The sequence below is a fragment of the Erinaceus europaeus genome, chromosome 1 (assembly GCF_950295315.1).
Source record: "Erinaceus europaeus chromosome 1, mEriEur2.1, whole genome shotgun sequence".
Classification (NCBI taxonomy): domain Eukaryota; kingdom Metazoa; phylum Chordata; class Mammalia; order Eulipotyphla; family Erinaceidae; genus Erinaceus; species Erinaceus europaeus.
Window position 1 is genome coordinate 52,707,313 of NC_080162.1, and position 18,150 is coordinate 52,725,462.

Here is an 18,150-nt window from a genome sequence, read left to right on the forward strand (position 1 = left end):
ATTCTTTGGAGTAGACCAACACTCAGAGGCTCAGACAGACAGTGAGAAGCCAGAAAATCTGAATGTCACTTTCTGAGTAAGGAGGCATATTCCTTTGGCCTTGTGTGACTTCTCTGGTACTCTGAGTGCCACTGAGGATTTTTTTTTTTTAACATGAGAAATAAGAGTCTTGGAAGTTTGCCGTGTTACCCAGAGCTCTGCCCTAGTGCTGTGGCCTTTCAAGAACTGGCGGGTCTTTGCATGGCTCATTTTCTCTGGCTGTGCACACCGGGAGAGCAAAAGAGCAAGGGTTTGAAGTGAGCTTCTTATCTCTGAGGAAGGGCTGCCATCCAGAACTGCCACCTGGGATAATGCTGGGCAGGGTCAGACAAGAAAAGTGGCTGCCTTTCCCTGGGTCCTTGTTACGGAACAGTCAGTGTGGAAAATGATTAACTGGTTGAAGATAATTAGGGAAGGGAATGATTTTGAGAGCTGGCATGGATGAGGGAGAGAAACAGTGGACTAGGGTTCCAGCTTTCGGCGAGTGCTAAATATCCTCCCAGCAGGAAGGCAGACAGAGCGGGAGATCAGAAAGCTGTCTGGACTATTCAGACCCTTTGGAATGGCTCTGAGGAAGGGAACAGGTGCAGCAGTGGATGGGGTAAGCCTACACACTCAACTCAACACTGGCAGCCCAAGACCAGTGGGAATTAGCTAGGCTAATTAACATTTCCAAATGGCCCAAGGATGGCTTCCAGTATTTCCAACCCAGCAGCAGTAGTTGTGTCCTGGCCCTGGCCCTGGCCCTGGGCTCAGCTTCCTTTTTTGGTTGATCTTGCCCATCAACTTTGATTCTGAAGCAGAGTTAGGACATCTGGACCCAAAAGTGGCAGGAACCACGTCTGCATTGTGTGCTTGCACAGTGCATATACACCTGAGCAGGGGCTAAGTGAGCAGGTGGAATTTCACAAACAAACTTTCCTGGAATTCCTTGCTCCCTTTTCCACATTCTAATATACTCTTGTGCCTCCAATTTACTACTATACACATTAAACATGATTACTTTGTTGCCATTATTGTTTTTGCTAGGCCCTCATGGAGAAAGAGGTTTCCAAACTCTTTTGTTTAGCCAGACTGAATCTGTATCTCAAAATAGCAAAATCATATACAAATGTTCCCAGCAGCAATCTTCACAGTAGTCAAAACTTGAAAGTGGCCCAAATGTTCATCAAACTGATTAATGGACAATCAAAACTCAGTCTCCCCTTCCAGAGGACTATTATCTGGCAGTAACAGGAAGTCAACAGTTGATGGATGGCTACAATACCTTGAGAGCATGGTATTTGAGAGAAGCTAGTGACTAAGGCCACACATATATCTCTGGATTCCACTTAGATGAAATGTCCACAATAGTCAGATCCATAGAACAGGAAGCAGACTAGTGGTTACTTAGAATTGAGCATGAACTACTAGTGAGTTTATGTCTTAGTTTTATTTTACTTATATATTTATTTTTGTGAAGGAGGAGGAGTTATGACTAGGGTTTCACTGCTCCAGGACAACTTTTTGAGATAAAAGGGTAGGAATAGAGACAGAGATATAAAGAGAGACATCATAGCACCGCAGTACCAGTTTCTTTCAGTGTAGTGGGGCCAGGCTCAAATCTAGGTCTTGCCCACAACAACACACTGTCCAAGCGAGTCATCTTTCCAGTCATATCAATATTTCAAAAATATATGAGTGCATTCTTTCATTTATGTACCTATTTTAATGAGCAGCTGACACACACACACACGCACACGCACAGACACACACACAGACACGGACTAGAGAACTGTATTCTAGAATGAAATTGTGGCCATGGCAACACAATTTTGTAAATATATGTGGACTAGTGAACTTTAATGGGATGGGCTGATTGTATAGGATGCAAATTATATCTCAATACTTGCTTTAGAAAATGGGGATAGGGAGGTACCTTAAATGCAGTTGAGTTTAAACTGAGGCACAACAGAAAAAGAGGAAAAAAAAAAGGTGGGGGAGGTGAAACACTGAATGATGGAACAGTGGCCTGGTGTGCCTCTCTCTGTCTCTCTCACACACACACACACACACACACACACACACACACACACACACACACACACAAAACATTAAAAACTAAGGGGGGATAGAAGGTGATCTGTACAGTACTCCTGCTCCTACCATTCCAAAAGTGACACAACACAAGAGAAATGGCTCTGTATTCAAGGAGGGCAATCCACTGTGGTTACTGAGAGAGGCAGAATGGTGGTGATGGGATTAAATTATTAAGAGAGAAAGAGAGAGAAAGAGACCTACAACCTCACTGTGGTACATGCAATGCTGAGAATCAAACTCAATACCTCATGATTTAGAATCAGTCCAAAACTTACCCCATTGTACTACCTCCCAGGTTGGAGACAGCTGGTGGCGGACAAGCTAAGGCACAGTACCCAGCACCTTCACCAACTAATTATCTGTCAGTAGTTAGGACTGGCTCTGAACTGCACATTGGGTCTGAGGCCATTTGGAGAGGTAAGTAAAACAGACAGGTGTTAAATCCAACACTTTGATCACTGTGCCACTCCCAGGTCACATTTATTCTATTTTTTACCTATCTTAAGAAAACTCCAGAATGACTGTTGTTGGAGAAGCAGGATTAGTGTGACCTCCAGGAAACACTGAGATTTTGTCTATAGTTCAGGAGTATTTTTTCCTTCTAATTTTAATTTTTTTTTTAAGATTTATTATGAGAGAGAGAATGTGAGTCAGTTTCTTTTTTTAATTTTTTAAAATATTTACTTATTTCCTTTTGTTGCCCTTGTTTTTTTATTGTGGTAGTTATTATTGTTATTGATGTTGTCATTGTTGGATAGGACAGTGAGAAAGAGAGAGAGGAGGGGAAGACAGAGAGGGGGAGAGAAAGACAGACACCTGCAGACCTGATTCACTGTCTGTGAAGAGACTCCCCTGCAGGTAGGGAGCCGGCGGGCTCGAACCAGCATCCTTAGGCCGGTCCTTGCACTTTGCACCACATGCGCTTAACCCGCTGTGCTACTGCCCGACTCCCGTGAGTCAGTTTTATACAAGACAAAGAAACCATCCAAAGCACCACTATGGTATGTGAGATGCCAGGGACTGAGCCCAGAACATCAAGCTGTTATATAAAAAGATGTTATATCAGATACCTTCCTGATCTACCTCCTATTTTATTTCCCTTAATCACTCTAAGGCTAACCCTGTCAGATAAAGTAAGGACTACAAAATCTGAATTAGGGCAAGATACTGGCATATTCTAATAATGGCCCTTTTGGTCACTACAAGGCCACCCCATCATCCAGGGCCCTAGTCAGAGAATCCTGGGATTCCCACATAGATATGATGGACCTAGACCTCCAACAGATCCCTCTCTCCACCATCACTGGTCACCTGCAAAGCTTTCCCCTGGAGGTGGGGAACAGGGGCTCAAACCCAGGTCCTTGTACATTGTAATATGTGCACTCAACCAGGTGCGTCATCACTCAGCCCCAACTTTCTAGTCCTAGTTTCAACTCTAACACCATCTTCCCAGACAATACCTTTAGCCCACCTGCATGTCAGGCAAAAATTAGTAGAGTCATGGGCCCCTTGGAATATACCTAAAATAGACTTCCTAGCTTTTTCCAACATGAAGACCCAAAATCACATCTGCTACATTCTTACCTTTTGGTATCTGATTATTAAACAAATAGTTCTGCTTTGTATCTTAATGCTTTTCAGCCACCAAGTTGCAGATGCTACCATGATGCCAACCAGACATCTCTCAGCAGACGACCTCACCAATGTGTCCTAGAACCCCATCTCCCCAGAGTCCTACCCCACTAGGGAATGATAGAAACAGGCTGGGGCTATGGATTGACCTGTCAGTGCCCCTGTCCAGTGGAGAAGCAATTACAGAAGACAGACCTCCCATCTTCTGCTTTCCATAAAGATCTTTGGTCCATGTTCCCAGAGGGATAAAGAATAGGAAGGCTTCCAATGGAGGCGATAGGATACGGAACTCTGGCGTTGGTAATTGTATGGAATTGTATCCCTGTTATCCCACAATCTTGTTGATCATTATTAAATCACTAGTAAAAAATATGTTATGTCTGTGACCATCTGTTTGAAGACTGGGAGTTTTAGATATTTGTCTGATGGATCCGAGGAAACATTAAATTATGGAACTGACAGATAGTTTCATTGATGAAAATTGCCCTGCTATCTTTAGACATTAATGAAGGTGTTTTAGTTGATAATTAAGATATCTTTGGGCATGGGTATATAGCATAATGCTTATGCAAAGAGACTCTCATGACTGAGGCTCTAAAGTCCCAGGTTCAATTCCCTGTACTACCATAAGTCAGAGCTGAACAGTGAGTGCTCTAGTTAAAAAAAAAAAAAAAATCTTCATAGCCTGGGAAGTGGTGTAGGACCTGCAAGCACAGGTCCTAAGTTTGATTCCTAGCACTTCATGTGCCATAGTGATGCTCTGGTTCTTTCTCTCTTGCTAATATTTAATAAACACCTTAATTTTTTTCCTGTAGGTGTTTGCATGCTAACATAGGAAATGCTTTGGTTAAGAGTTAAATTTCTAGGCTCTCTGTGCCAAAGTGGGTGTGCACCTGCCACTGAACTACAGGCCATAAATCCTACAAAACAGTACTTTCTGCCTTTGAGGAGGGACATGTTGCCTTTGCAGCAAAGGAGAGCTCCTCCCTTTCACCAGACTGCTTCCCTCTGCAGGAATTCAACTCCCAGCAAGCAGGGGACCATTCACGATGGGGGTGGGTGGGTAATAAGTCTTGTTTGGGAAAAGAAACTTAATTGTTGAGTTCTGGCTCCGGATGTGATGGTTGTATTGTTGTGTGGAAAATTGGGAAATGTTATACATGTACAAACTATTGTATTTACTGCTGACTGTAAAACATTAATCCCCTAATAAAGAAAAAAAAAAACATAGCCACTTATAATGAAAAAAATTCAACCGACACCGCCATCCCCGCCCCCCAGTTCCAAACCTGCCAGAGAAATCTTGCTTTGCAAAAGGCAGGCTGTGGGAAGATGGTGTAGTAAATGGGAAGCTTCTGAACATATATAGAGAGTGATTACACTTCATTGATGGTTTGCTCTACAGGCCATTTTTGTAAGACTGAAACAATGCTAAGAAACTTCACTCCCATAAACCAGGTCTTCTGGACCACACTGTAAGTCACTTAAAGTATTTTCAGACAACTAGAAAGTTGTCTGAATGTACCAGAGAGCCATCTGCCATGCTTCTTCATGCCAACTTGTTAGTTTTCATGGCCCAGGGATTTGGTGTAAGTGGCTGCAGGTCAAAGTCTAGTCCATTCACCAAGAAAACCCTCTCCTGAGGAGGAAATGGGTTCACCATGTTGCTTTGACTGTACAGTCAGGGTTAGGGGCTCCTAAGGGAGGGGCCTGACTCGGGTAACTTTAGTTGCCCCATACAGAAGGATCAAGTAGAACATCACGTGTTGTGTGCTGGCTGTGTGCCAGATAACAGAAATACATGGTGATGGAGGGGATGGGATATTATGTAGTCTGCCCCTGCCTCACCCTATACTTTTTCATAGTGTAACTTCCCCATGGAAGCCAGACTGATTATTTATCATTTATTTGTTACTTTTTAAATTTTATTGTCACCAGGGTTATTGCTGGGGCTTATTGACAAATCTACCTTTTCTGAATAGGACAGAGAGAAATTAAGAGGGGAAGAGGAGATAAGGAGAAAGAGACACTTGGGTGAGCCAGACGTTGGCATACCTGATTAATACACATACTGGTATGCACAAGGTCCTCACCTGAAGGGAGGAAGTTTCACAAGCAGTAAGTATGGCAGGTGTCTCTCTGTCTTTCTCCCTATCTATTTCCATCCCAAATTCTCTCTCTTATGAAAGAAAGAAAGGAAAAAAGTAAGAGAGAGAGGGGGAAAAGGCTGCTAGGAGCAGTGGATTTATGGGATAGGCACTGAGCCCCAGTGATAACCCTGGCAGCATTTAAAAGAGAGAAAGAGAAGTAGAGAGGGAAAGGGAAAGACCTGTAGCCCTGCATTACTGTTCATGTCACTGTTTCTCCACTTCAGGTGGGGACCAGAGCTTGAACTCAAGTCATTGCTTATGGTAACATGTGCACTCAACTCAAGATGCCACTTACCAACACAGGAGTGATCTTTATAAACAAAGACCAGATCATGTCACCTCACCCCTTAACACTCAACATAAAATAACTTTGTGTTTCACTAGGGAAACAGCCAACAAGTTTTGTTTTTTCTGAGGCCTAAAAAAATGTCCTAAATTTCTTCCCCCACAGACCCACGCCCAGGTTCGTTGAATGTGCCAGAAATGTTCCTGCCTCAGGGCCTTTGCACCTGCAGTTCTCCTTGTCTGGACAGCCCTCCCCCCTTCCTCAAACTGCCACTACATGGCTTTTAAAAACTTTATCTCCTTCATGTCTTTCCTCATAGGTCCCCTTCTCAGCAAGGTCCTTCCTTGCCCCCACTTTATTTTGTTTTATTTTCACCTCCAGGGCTATCACTTGGGCTTGGTGCCTACATTATGAATTCACTGCTCCTGGTGGCCATTTTTTCCATTTTCTGTTGTTGCAGTTGTTGTTGTTGGAAAAGACAGAGAGAAACTGAGAAAGAAGAAGATAGAGAGGGGAGAGAGAGAGATAGATACCTACAAACCTGCTTCACTGCTTGTGAAATGAGCCCCCTATAGGTGGGGAGCCGGGGGCTCGAACAGGGTTCCTTGAGCTTTGTACTATGTGTGCTTAACCTGGTGTACCACCGCCTGACTCCCCTGACCCCCACTTTAAAGTGCACCCCATCACAATGTCATTTTTCTCAATAGCACTGCTGGTCTTTCTACCCTCCTTTTGCTTCTCTGCACTCCTTAGCTCTTGATAGGAGACTAACATCTCTCTTGCCCATATAGATAAACCTCAGTGAAGAAGGGGCTATGTCATCTGTCACTTCTATTATCTTCCATGTGGAACCCTCAGGACATCTTCATGGATTGAGTCTGAGGGCATGGCCCTGATGAGTTTCATGTGAGGATGCCAGGAATGAAACTGAAGCTCTCATTTCTTTAAGATGTACCAGAGATGGTGTTTGTTCCCAGCACCTGAGCTGTAGTGGTTCTAAGTATGGCTTCTAGCAAACATGACCTTTGATTAATGCAGTAAGTCTAGTTGCTGATGGGGCAGCATTTTCAGCACCTTACTTTTCCTCTGTGGTGGCCCTTACCTTTGGAGCTCTTGATTGATTTATATGTCTAGGTGCAGAGCACTGGGTCTTGGAGAGCTGAATGCCTGATGTCACAGAATGGTCCAGTGTTGACTGGAGTCTGGCTGCTTCTCATGCTACTTCTCTGAACCCTAGAGATGCAGTTAAGTGCAGGGTTTCCCTAACTACCACACATGGGCTCTGGATCCCACCAGCCCAGGGTCTGTACAAACGGCAGGGCATATGGACTACTTGGTGTTGAATGTGCTTTAGCTAGGTGGGGCCAGTAGGGCTGGGGTGAGTAGGATCTTGTCATACGAGGCCTAGAAGACTCAAGGTGGCATTCCTCACCTTCAAGAATCTCAAGGTCAGACAATTCTGTGGGCTAAAAGAAAGAGGCTGGATGTCCTATATGCCAAGTTCTGCAACCATGAACCACAGCTGAGTGTGCCAGGGAAATCAAAGGGATTCTGTGGGGACACAGGTACGTTCTCATGCATCTGTGTGGCTGGAATATTCATGTCTCGTATCCTTGGAAAACAAGGTTTTTCCTAGTCATCCTCAGCACGCTTTATAGTGATGCTATTCAATTTCTTGCAGGCTGAGAAATGACTTTTAGCCTTGTCACTGCAGTAAATACTTTATGTAATTTTTCCTTTGGCATGTTTTTACTGGCAAGCTCACTCTCTCTCTTTAACCTTTTGAAGGGCTTTCAAGGCTAATGGGGGAAAAGGAATGAGCCTTTCTCTTTGCTGTGCTACTCTGAGGTATATTTCCTGATTCAGCAATTTAAACGATACTATGAGAGGTTCCATTTGGCCTCTGTCTGCTTTAGTTTGGTTGTTGTTAAGTAGAAATTCAAGCAAAGCCATTGAGTCTTCCAGGAACCCACTCAAACAGCTGAGGTTGTACATGTTCCACCTGATAGAACTACAAGGACACAAAGGCCACAGACACCATGCACAAGGAGTGTGAACCTGGGTGTCAGAAGCCCCCAGTTCTGCCAAGATAAACTGCAGGTTATTTCAAATCAGCTTTAATTAAGAATCATTTCCAAAAACTGTCTGTGGGAAAAATTCTTGGTACCTGCTGGCCATCTCTTGGCAACTGCTAAGGTGTCCCTGGAGCCATAATTAACAGTCAAGCAGGAGGAAGATGCCACTTGCACTTAAAACCCTGTACAGACTGAGAAACCTGAGCAGACCCAAGGCAGCATTTCTCAGAAAAAGCAGTGTCTTCAGATTTTTCCAAAGGAACAAATTAAATGTCATGTCACTTCTTTGTTTATCTTGAACCCCCCTCCATTTTTTTCTGGGAATCTGTGAACACCCTATTTATTTAACAGTCCCAGGGCTGAAAAAACTCCCCCACACTGGCTTCCTCTCCATTTCCCCACATTTACCCTCTGCATTTGTTCTTGTCCATGGGCACTCCAGTTCTCAGACACTGCTGTTCACAGTCAACATGTAGAAGGTAAAACTTGAGTGGCAGGATGCTTGGTAGAGACTTTAATAAATATCAGGAAGGTTTAGTTCTCTCTGGCTCACATGGCAGTTGGCATGGTCCATTTCAGAGCACGCTCGACCAGGCTCACCCAGAACAATGGCTGGATGTTTTTGTTTATTTTGTGTTTTTACTATTATCTTTTAGACATTTATTTATATCGATAGTTTAGAATGAACAAATCTATATTTATTTGTAACCATCTTTGTTGCTAACCTTTTCCAAAAAAGACTTTGAGACTCAGAAGGGAAGGAGAATCCTTCCAAAAAAGGTTTCTAGAGTCATCATGTTCCCTTAAAGTGCCCAGCACAGAACTGCCAAGGAGTGTGTATATATACCATTAGATTCATTTACAGAATGGACAAGCCACTTGTCTGAGACCACACAGTGGGAGGGGTAACCTTACTGTCTGCTTGCAGAACCCAGGGCTCTCATGACAACTTGTCTACCTTGTGAAGAGACTCAAGGCAGCAAGGGGGCACCAATTCCACGTGGCAAGTTTTATCTAAGAAGGGAGAACGGGAAGATAGTGGGATCTGAGAAAAGGTTGGAGTGATCACAGTTAGGGAAGATGAGCAAGGCAGGGCTGGGCCATGTTCTGAGGGCAGAGAGCATGCAAGTCCTGGCAATGGAAATACCCAACTAGTGGACTGCTGTGGAGTATTGGAGCCTGCCTCCACTCAGGGTTGTTTTTTTTTTTTTTTAATTTTATTTATTTTCCCTTTTGTTGCCCTTGTTGTCTTTTTATTGTTGTTGTAGTTATTATTGTTGTTGTTGTTATTGATGTCATTGTTAGATAGGACAGACAGAAATGGAGAGAGGAGGGGAACACAGAGGGGGCAGAGAAAGACAGACACCTGCAGACCTACTTCACCACCTGTGAAGCAACTCCCCTGCAGGTGGGGAGCCAGGGACTCGAAACAGGATCCTTATGCTGGTCCTTGCGCTTTGCGCCACATGCGCTTAACCCGCTGAGCTACCGCCCAACTCCCTCCACTCAGAGTTTTGCAGTACTGTGTGGGAATATGGGCTCTAGGCCTGGATACAGGCTGTGTTCTTAATTCCATCAGAACATCATACTAGGCATATTTGGAAATCTGTGATGCATGCTTGTGGGCTAAATGAAGCCACCGAATGGACTGGGTTCTAGTTCCCTCATCTGTTCAATGTGTACTATGTCATCAACCACATGAAAGTGGCGACCCGAACTGCCCCTGCGGCTACAGACAGACTATGACCCACATAGTCAACGACTGCCACCTCTCCAGATTCAAAGGAGGTCTCGAAACTTTACATCAGGCTCAACCTGACACTGCTGACTGGCTACCAAAGAAGGGCAAACGCTAGAAGAAGAACTGGCCACCAGAATGACCCAGGTACTTTTTTTTTTAACAGAGTATTGAGTGGCTCTGGTTTACAGTGATGCAGTGGATTGAACCTGGGACTTTGAAGCCTCAGGCATGAGTCTCTTTGCATAACCATTATGCTATCTACCCTCACCCCAAGGTAAGGTAGCCTTCTGATAACGTCTGTGAACTTCTGATAGTGTTTGTTGTTGTTGTAGAAAGGAAGGACAAGTCTTTTACTAGGTAGGCTAGCATGATAATCTTTTCCAAGAGGGTACTCAGGCTAAAGGACAAAAGTGTGCACAGTAGCAGCAGTGACACAGTAGTCTTAGACAAATCTGGTATAAGCTGCAAACAGGCCCCATATTAAAAGTGACAGAACCAGGTTGGAGAGACAGCATAATAATAATTACTTTTTAAAATATTTATTTATTCCTTTTTGTTGCCCTTGTTGTTGTAGTTATTATTGTTGTTGTTATTGAAGTCGTCATTGTTGGATAGGAGAGAAATGGAGAGAGGAGGGGAAGACAGAGTAGGGAGAGAAAGAGAGACACCTGCTTCACAAGCAACCCCCCTGCAGGTGGGGATCGGGAGGCTCAAACCAGGATCCTTGCACTTTGTGCCACCTGTGCTTAACCTGCTGTGCTACTGCCTGACTCCCCAGCATAATTATTATGCAAAGGACTTTTTCATGCTTGAGGCTCTGAGGCCCCAGCATCACCATAAACCAGAACTGTATTCTGGTCTTATTCAGTATTTCTCTTATTAAGAGACAATAAAGGTTTAAAATAAATAAATAAATAAATAAAATAAAAGTGGCAGAATCTCGTCCTGAGGAGACAGCATAAATGTTATGCAAGAGAGTTAGAGAGTTCTTGGCGTCGCCGCGGGGAAAGAGGCAGGAGAGTTCTGTTTGGTGATTAGTTTGGTTTAGTTTATGAATCGTTGTTCCTGAATAAAGAAATATAGCTTCCCTGCCCAGCCGTATGTCTCTGGTCGTCTCTGTTACCCACCCGTGAAGCTAGCCCGGCCAGCTAGAGCATCCAAATTTTAACAACAAATGGCGCCCATGTGGACCTGAACTTCGCATCTCTCAGATAAGTGAAGACAATTTGGCTACCTATGTACTATGGCCTTCTCTTCTGCTTGTGAAGAGATCTCCAAAGGCCTCTGCTCTTTCTTCACGAGACTGTTTTGCTGTTTCTGGAACATTTATCTCTGGACCACTCTGTGGTTTCCATGCGCTCGGGCGCACTCAAAACAGCCAGAGGAGTCGGGAAGAGTCAGCAGGCAAGAGGCAAGGCACGGAGCTGCCTTTTCCACCTGGTGGAACAGCCAGCCAGCCGGCTGCGCCCAGACAACCCCGCGCACCGCGCCTGCAGCCCCGCAGCCCTGCAGCCCGCAGGAGGCCGACGCCAGCACACAAGAGCCAGACGCCAGCACACAGGAGCCTGATGCCACCACACAGGAGCCCGATGCCAACACGCTGGAGCCTGATGCCACCACGCAGGAGCCCAATGCCAGCATGCAGGCCAGCCCACAGGAGCCAGCTCTCCACCGCGTGGCGCAGGGCACTGGACGTGTGATCCCTCCATGCTGCTTGGCCACTGCGAGCAGAGCAGCAGACATGACAGGGCCATGGGGCAGGGCCGCGGTGGCCTATCATGGCCGCCACCCCTGGGCACCTAGGCCCATGCCTTCTACAAGGCTGGCCCGCCCGCCCGCCCTCGTGCTATGAATTCTGGAACGATCCCAGACCTCCCGGACCCCCGGGCTCCCTGCCGAAACTGGGCACACGAGATCTCCAGCTGCCGGTCCGGTCTGAAGGCAGACAAGCTGGAGTACACAGAGATTCGTGCAGAGATCTCAACCTGCAATTCCTAGAAGTGAAGCTGCCCAAGAGACCACCACTGGACAACGCACCTCCCCAACAACTAAGACAGTACATATCTAAATTCGTGTTTGAAATGACATGTCTTCGTAACAAAGGTTTCTCTCCTTGTGAATTAATGACCATGTTTATGTGTATGTTTAAAGTTTGGTAAACAGTAACTTTAAGGCTAAATTTTTACTAGTGAAAGTTAAATAAAAAAGGTTTTCAACGTAATTCTCATAAAGATAAAATTAACTTACACTTAAAGTCTGAGGTAAAAATTAGTTAACAATCAATATATTTAAACTAAGTTGGTCTAAACAAAAGGTTAAATAGACTTGTTGATATGTAAAACTCTCGATTACCTTCTCTATTAGAAATGGTAGATCGCACAATGGCTATGCTAATTTTTCTCATGCCTGAGGTTTTCTTTCCTGCGCAGACCTAGGGTGTGTCTCCATCTTCAATGGGTGTAACAAAAGGTTAAAAAGACGTTGTTGATATGTAAAAGTCTCAAATTCCTTCTCTATTAGAAACGTTAGATTGCGCTATGGTTATGCTAAGAAGTTTTGTTTCATAGTAAGTAATTGCAGCCAGCTGCCTTTGGGACTCTAGGCCATTCCCCCGCCCCCATGCAAATGCCTGTCGAGGCAAGTACGCCCCCCAGAGGCAAGAAATTTTTTTTTTTAAGCTGATAAAGTTTTGCCCACAGAGGCAAAAAATGGCCGGCCCCCTCAGGCCTTCCCTTGGCAGCACACTGGTTCTTGTTACTTGCTTACATGTTTCTCCATGTTTGTGCCATGTTTCTCCATGTTCTTTTTTTAAAAATGCCTGTATGATATAAGTTTCTGTTCACCCCACACCCTTGATACTGTAGTCATTTAGTTAAAAAGAAAAGGGGGAATTGTTGTATGCTTTACATTGGGTTGTTCTAGCTCTCCCCCACCAAGAAAATTGGATCAGTCCTGCTAATTTCGCGGGCCCGCTTGGCCCCGCCCCAAAGAACCCCGAGAGGGTTCCAGAGTTCAAGAGTTGGAGAGTTGCAGAGTTAGAGAGTTCTTGGCGCCGCTGCGGGGAAAGAGGCAGGAGAGTTCTGTTTGGTGATTAGTTTGGTTTAGTTTATGAATCGTTGTTCCTGAATAAAGAAATACAGCTTCCCTGCCCCCCCAAAAAAAGTTATGCAAAAGACTTTCATGTATGAGATTCTGAGGTCCCAGGTTCAATCCCTAGCACCACGAAAAGCCCAAGGTGAGCAGTGCTCTGTGGTCTCTCCATTAAAAAGTAGATAAATATTTTTAAAAAGTGGCAGAATGTGATGAAGCCTTGTGGGGAATTTTTTTCCCCCCACTCGATACAAATCTGGGAGCCTTTGCAATCCAGCATTTTACAAAGGAGGGTATTGAGGATCATATTCTATTTTATTTATTTAGTTTTACAAAGTATTTTTGTTTTCCTTTACTGGGGCATTAATGTTTTACATTTGGCAGTAAATAATAATAGTTTGTACATGCATAACATTTCTCAGTTTTCCACGTAACAATACACCCCCTACTAGGTTCCATCATCCTTTTCCAGGACCTGTACTCTCCTCCCCACCCACTCCAGAGTCTTTTACTTTGGTGCAATACACCAACTCCAGGAGGACCATATTTTAGAAAATTCAAATTCCCTCTGCTGGCTCCTTATAGAAATGTTAAAGTAGAAAAGAGGCAGAAAAGTGTTGGCATCTCTAGCCTGTGCCGTTCATTTCTATATACTGAGAATTGTCAATCATTGAACTTGATGAATTTCAGACCAAATCCTTCAGAAAAATTTATGCTTATCATCTTTTGATCAAAGAACTTGGAAATTCTTATAGTCAGATATGAAATGAGATATACCTTTAGTTCACTACTAAACTGCTTACTGTTGACTGTAGAAGTGATTTGGGGAGGCATTTATCAATAGACACAAGTGGATTCCTCTAAGATGCTAAGGTGCCTATGGTGCAGACACAAATTTTAAAGTGATTCTGGAAAAAAAAAAGTCCAAGCTAGTTTCTTTTTTTTCCTTTTGTTTTATAATAGCACCTTCTAAAAAAAGTAAAGACCTATACTATTTATATCCTTTCCAATAATACCAAACATTACACTTGATTTTCTAAGTCATTAGCATGCAGAAGAATGACCTCATGGTGAACAGATGCACTTGGCTGTGAGCTGCAGTGATTACATCAATCCCTCCCAGCAGTGGAAGGTGCCCATTCTAGTTAACCCTTTAAAGGCCTCTCTGCTGGTCCTCTTCCTTGAAAACATGCTTGGAAACACAAATTTCATCCTGTGTGTGTGCATGCACATGTGTATATGAAATGAATCACACACACATACAAGTAAAAATACATACACTCATATATGTATATGTGTATGTATACGTATGTGTGTGAATTGTAGCCATTATTCTAGCACTGGCTTTTAAATACTGTTGATCAATAAGGAAGGAGTCAGTAAAGAAAGGAAAATTACAGGGCTCAGTATAAGCAAAAAGCAGTTCAACTGCCTTTTCTACATTAGATATTATCATAAGGAATAGGCAGAAAAGATATGAACTAGATTGGTAGAATAATATTTCTGATAGGGAAATAGTTTTAAATAAAAGCTTTTTTTTTTTTTTTTTTTTTCCTCCTCCAGGGTTATTGCTGGGCTCGGTGCCTGCACCATGAATCCACCGCTCCTGGAGGCCATTTTTTTTCCCCCTTTTGTTGCCCTTGTTGTAGCTTCGTTGTGGTTATTATTATTGCCCTTGTTGACGCAATTCGTTGTTGGATAGGACAGAGAGAAATGGAGAGAGGAGGGGAAGACAGAGAAGGGGAGAGAAAGATAGACACCTGCAGACCTGCTTCACCGCCTGTGAAGCGACTCCCCTGCAGGTGGGGAGCCGGGGGCTCGAACCGGGATTCTTACGCTGGTCCCTGCGCTTTGCGCCACATGTGCTTAACCCACTGCGCCACCGCCCGACCCCCAGCTTTTTTTTTTTTTTTTAAAATGCTGAGCACTCATGTATCAGCCAGACAGCAAAGGTGGACACACCTGTGGTGCACATGCTTCTTGACAGCTGGCCCTGGGTGACTAGCAACAGTAGTAGGGGCAGAGAGGTGAGGAAAGGAAATTTTCAGCAGTGGTGTCTTTGGGTATAGGCTGCTCCTCTTAGCAGTCTCTCACTTTTATCAAGGACTTAAAGAATAGTACCAGAGGCCTTCCCTCTAGAAGTGGAGGCTGCTTGCTGCTGCAAATATGATGTGGAATGAATACAGTACTCAGGTTATGCTTAATGGCCTCAATGTTGAGGCCCCTTGTAGGATACAAAGGAAACCTGGCACCCCCAAGTCCTCAGATTGTGCATATGCATGTGAGCAGGAGCCCAAGGCCTTGCTTTGATGACACTGGTGGCTGAGATGGTCTGATTGGATCCTGAGTGCACTGTGGGAGCTTAAGCTGCTCAGGGTCAATTTTTCCAGTTGGCTTGTTGCTTGGAAGAGCAGACTTCACTTCAGTTTCTTAGTTTAAGCTGGCTAGTTCATCTGGGTTTGAATGTACTCACACCATGAAAATACACACATGCACAGTCACACAGAATATACAAAAAATGTTTGCATCTGTAAAAGTAACGAGATGTAGGGATACGGATTCTTTAAAAGCCAAGATGTTATGTTGATGAGGAGAGAATGAGTTTTAAAAATGTGCCTCCATTTGGTACAAAATGGTTCACCACTGGTTCACTACATTGCCTTATAATGTAGTGTGAATCAAGTTAATTTCTAGTTCCTTTCTACTCATCACTATGAGCAGAAATTCAAAGCATTAAAAGAAAACACTATGCTGAGACTTAAAGCCCTACTGCATTCATGGTTTGGTGTGGTTATGTGTACAAATTTTTACCACTTTACACCCATTTCCTTCAACTGTTACTATTGTGAATTTCCATACTTATGCTAGTAATCTAAAACAGAAAAAGACCAGTACTTGTCTTAATATCTCACTTTTTATCTCATCTTCCATTTGTGCATGTTCCAATACTCATTCTTGTGAGCTATCAGAACTTTTATCTATCTGTTCAGTGACTTGGCAAATACAATGTTCTTGAAGAAGCCTATTAGCAATTCTTTCCAAAAAACAGGTCTTAAGAATCCCCAATTACTCCTGGGACCTTTTTTTAAAAGAAATATTTTATTTATAATTGACAGAGACAGAAATTGAGAGGAAAGGGGAAGGTAGTGAAGGAAAGGGAGAGACACGTGCAGCACTGCTTCGCCACTTGTGAAGTTTTCCCTTATAGGTAGGGAGCAGGGACTTGAACTGGGGTCCTTGTGTATGGTAACATGTGTGCCCAACCAAATAAGCCTCAGCCCATCTCCTATTCCTGGAATTTTATACAGAATTTACCTACAAAACAATTCATTTGATTTGGTTTAAAATTTATAAATATTTGGAAGTGATAAGATGAACTGATATAGGGACTAAAGTAGACATAAAAAAAACAAAGCTCACTAATATTTGCTTTAATTACATTTTAGTCAAGAGGCTTAGAAGTGTAGTAGGTGAGTCAAGGAATGTAACTAACTAGTTACTATTTAATTTCTTTTGCCTTTAAGAAACAATATATTTTCTACAGAGATAAAAAAGGGGGAAAAAAAAGGCTTCAGGGAAACATTAAGTTCCCAAACCTCATGAGGATGGGAAAAGGATGAATGAGACCTCTGAAAAATTAGCTTTGCTACAGGATCTCTCTTGTTCTCTCACCTGAGAAATCAGAAGTTATTTAAACCTCTAGACAGACTTGGTATGAAATTTTCATTTCCCTTGAAAGCAATGCTTTTCTGTTTTAGATAGAATGTTGGCAGAATATATAAAAGAATTCAATTCACAGCTGCTATACTTTTTTTTTTTAATGTAAAAAGCATTAATCAAACCTTTAAGTTATAAGCTTTCCTCGTGTTGTTTAGATATTCCAGTTCAACAAAGATCAATAGAGGCCATCCCAGTGTTTCTTGACGCCTCACCAGGAAGCAGAGGCATGATTATGTAAATTGCACGGGCTCCCACACTGCGGCCAGCTTGCTTATCTCCCAGGCCTTCTGCCTGCTGCTCTGGCTCTCTGTGCAAGTGCAAGCCTCTCCCTCTTATCTCCCAACAAAGCTCTGAGAGACCAGGATGGAAGCCAGCGATGTTAAACAATGATGCATGGCTGATTTTATTTGTAAGTGATTTATTTCACAGAATTTAAATTTTTTTATTCGGTGTGTAAGATATTTGTTAACAAGTTGAAATAGGATAAGTACGGAGGGCTGCATTCAGAGACAATTGACACAGGCTAGAAATCTATTAAGCTCCCTAACAGTTGTGTGTTTACCAGTGGAATCAGGAAGCCCCTTCATTGAGAATTTCAACGTGCATTGACTAAATATCCCATTTACTCTCTGAAAGACAATTAATCTGTAATTACATGCAGAAATTTAAAAATAATTTTATTCTGGGCAGGGTAATAGTTAAGTGGCAGCACTCATTTTTGCTTTCAAGTTAGAAATATTAAAAATGAAACTGAAAAACATGGACATTTTTGAAATTTTCTATTGGCCTAAGAAATAAAGATGACTGCCAGCCAGTTTCTAAACAGGTTCAACACCAGGTGTGGCTCTGGTCGGCAACATGTCCATGTGACATAGATCACTCCAGAAAGAAAGCGCATACATACTACTGCTGTAATGATGGACCAGGGGACACTGTCCTTCCATTTCTCCAGCATTAATCCCTGACCCGAGTATCTCAGCAGCATAATCCCCATTTAGCATTAGTAGCAACGGCTTCCACTGTGAGGAACTCTTTTCTGATAAGTAAGCACTGATTCCGGTGTTGCTTTTAAACAACATATTCCCAGCTCAGCAAGAAACCCACACTCCTGAATGAACCCGAGCACATTACTGAGAAAAAAGTTCATTAACCTTGCTAGATTCGGAGGTTAACAGGATAGCTAAAGAAAAGAACTGAGTGAACAGCTTGGATACAAAACAAATTAAAATGAATGTCATCATTCCTTTTGATATTCATTAGTTGATTCAGAGGGAGAATGCTCTTCTTAAATTTGCAAGCATTTATCTGTGAAAAACAGGTGTACATCTGCTGCTCGTG

At 43.2% G+C, this 18,150-nt stretch overlaps 1 protein-coding gene across 4 annotated transcripts in view; it reads right to left on the bottom strand.

The window, feature by feature from the left end:
- Window positions 1-18,150, bottom strand: part of RALGAPA2 (Ral GTPase activating protein catalytic subunit alpha 2) — a 322,655-nt gene that overhangs the window by 9,304 nt on the left and 295,201 nt on the right. Inside the window, exon 39 of one of the 4 annotated variants that reach the window (XM_060186052.1) lies at window positions 7,537-7,652. The exons of the other annotated variants lie outside the window; for them this stretch is intronic. Within the exon in view, the coding sequence (XP_060042035.1) occupies window positions 7,636-7,652 (17 nt within the window). The 3' untranslated portion in view covers window positions 7,537-7,635. Of the gene's footprint in view, window positions 1-7,536; window positions 7,653-18,150 lie in introns of those variants that run through there. 4 annotated transcript variants of the gene reach the window in all.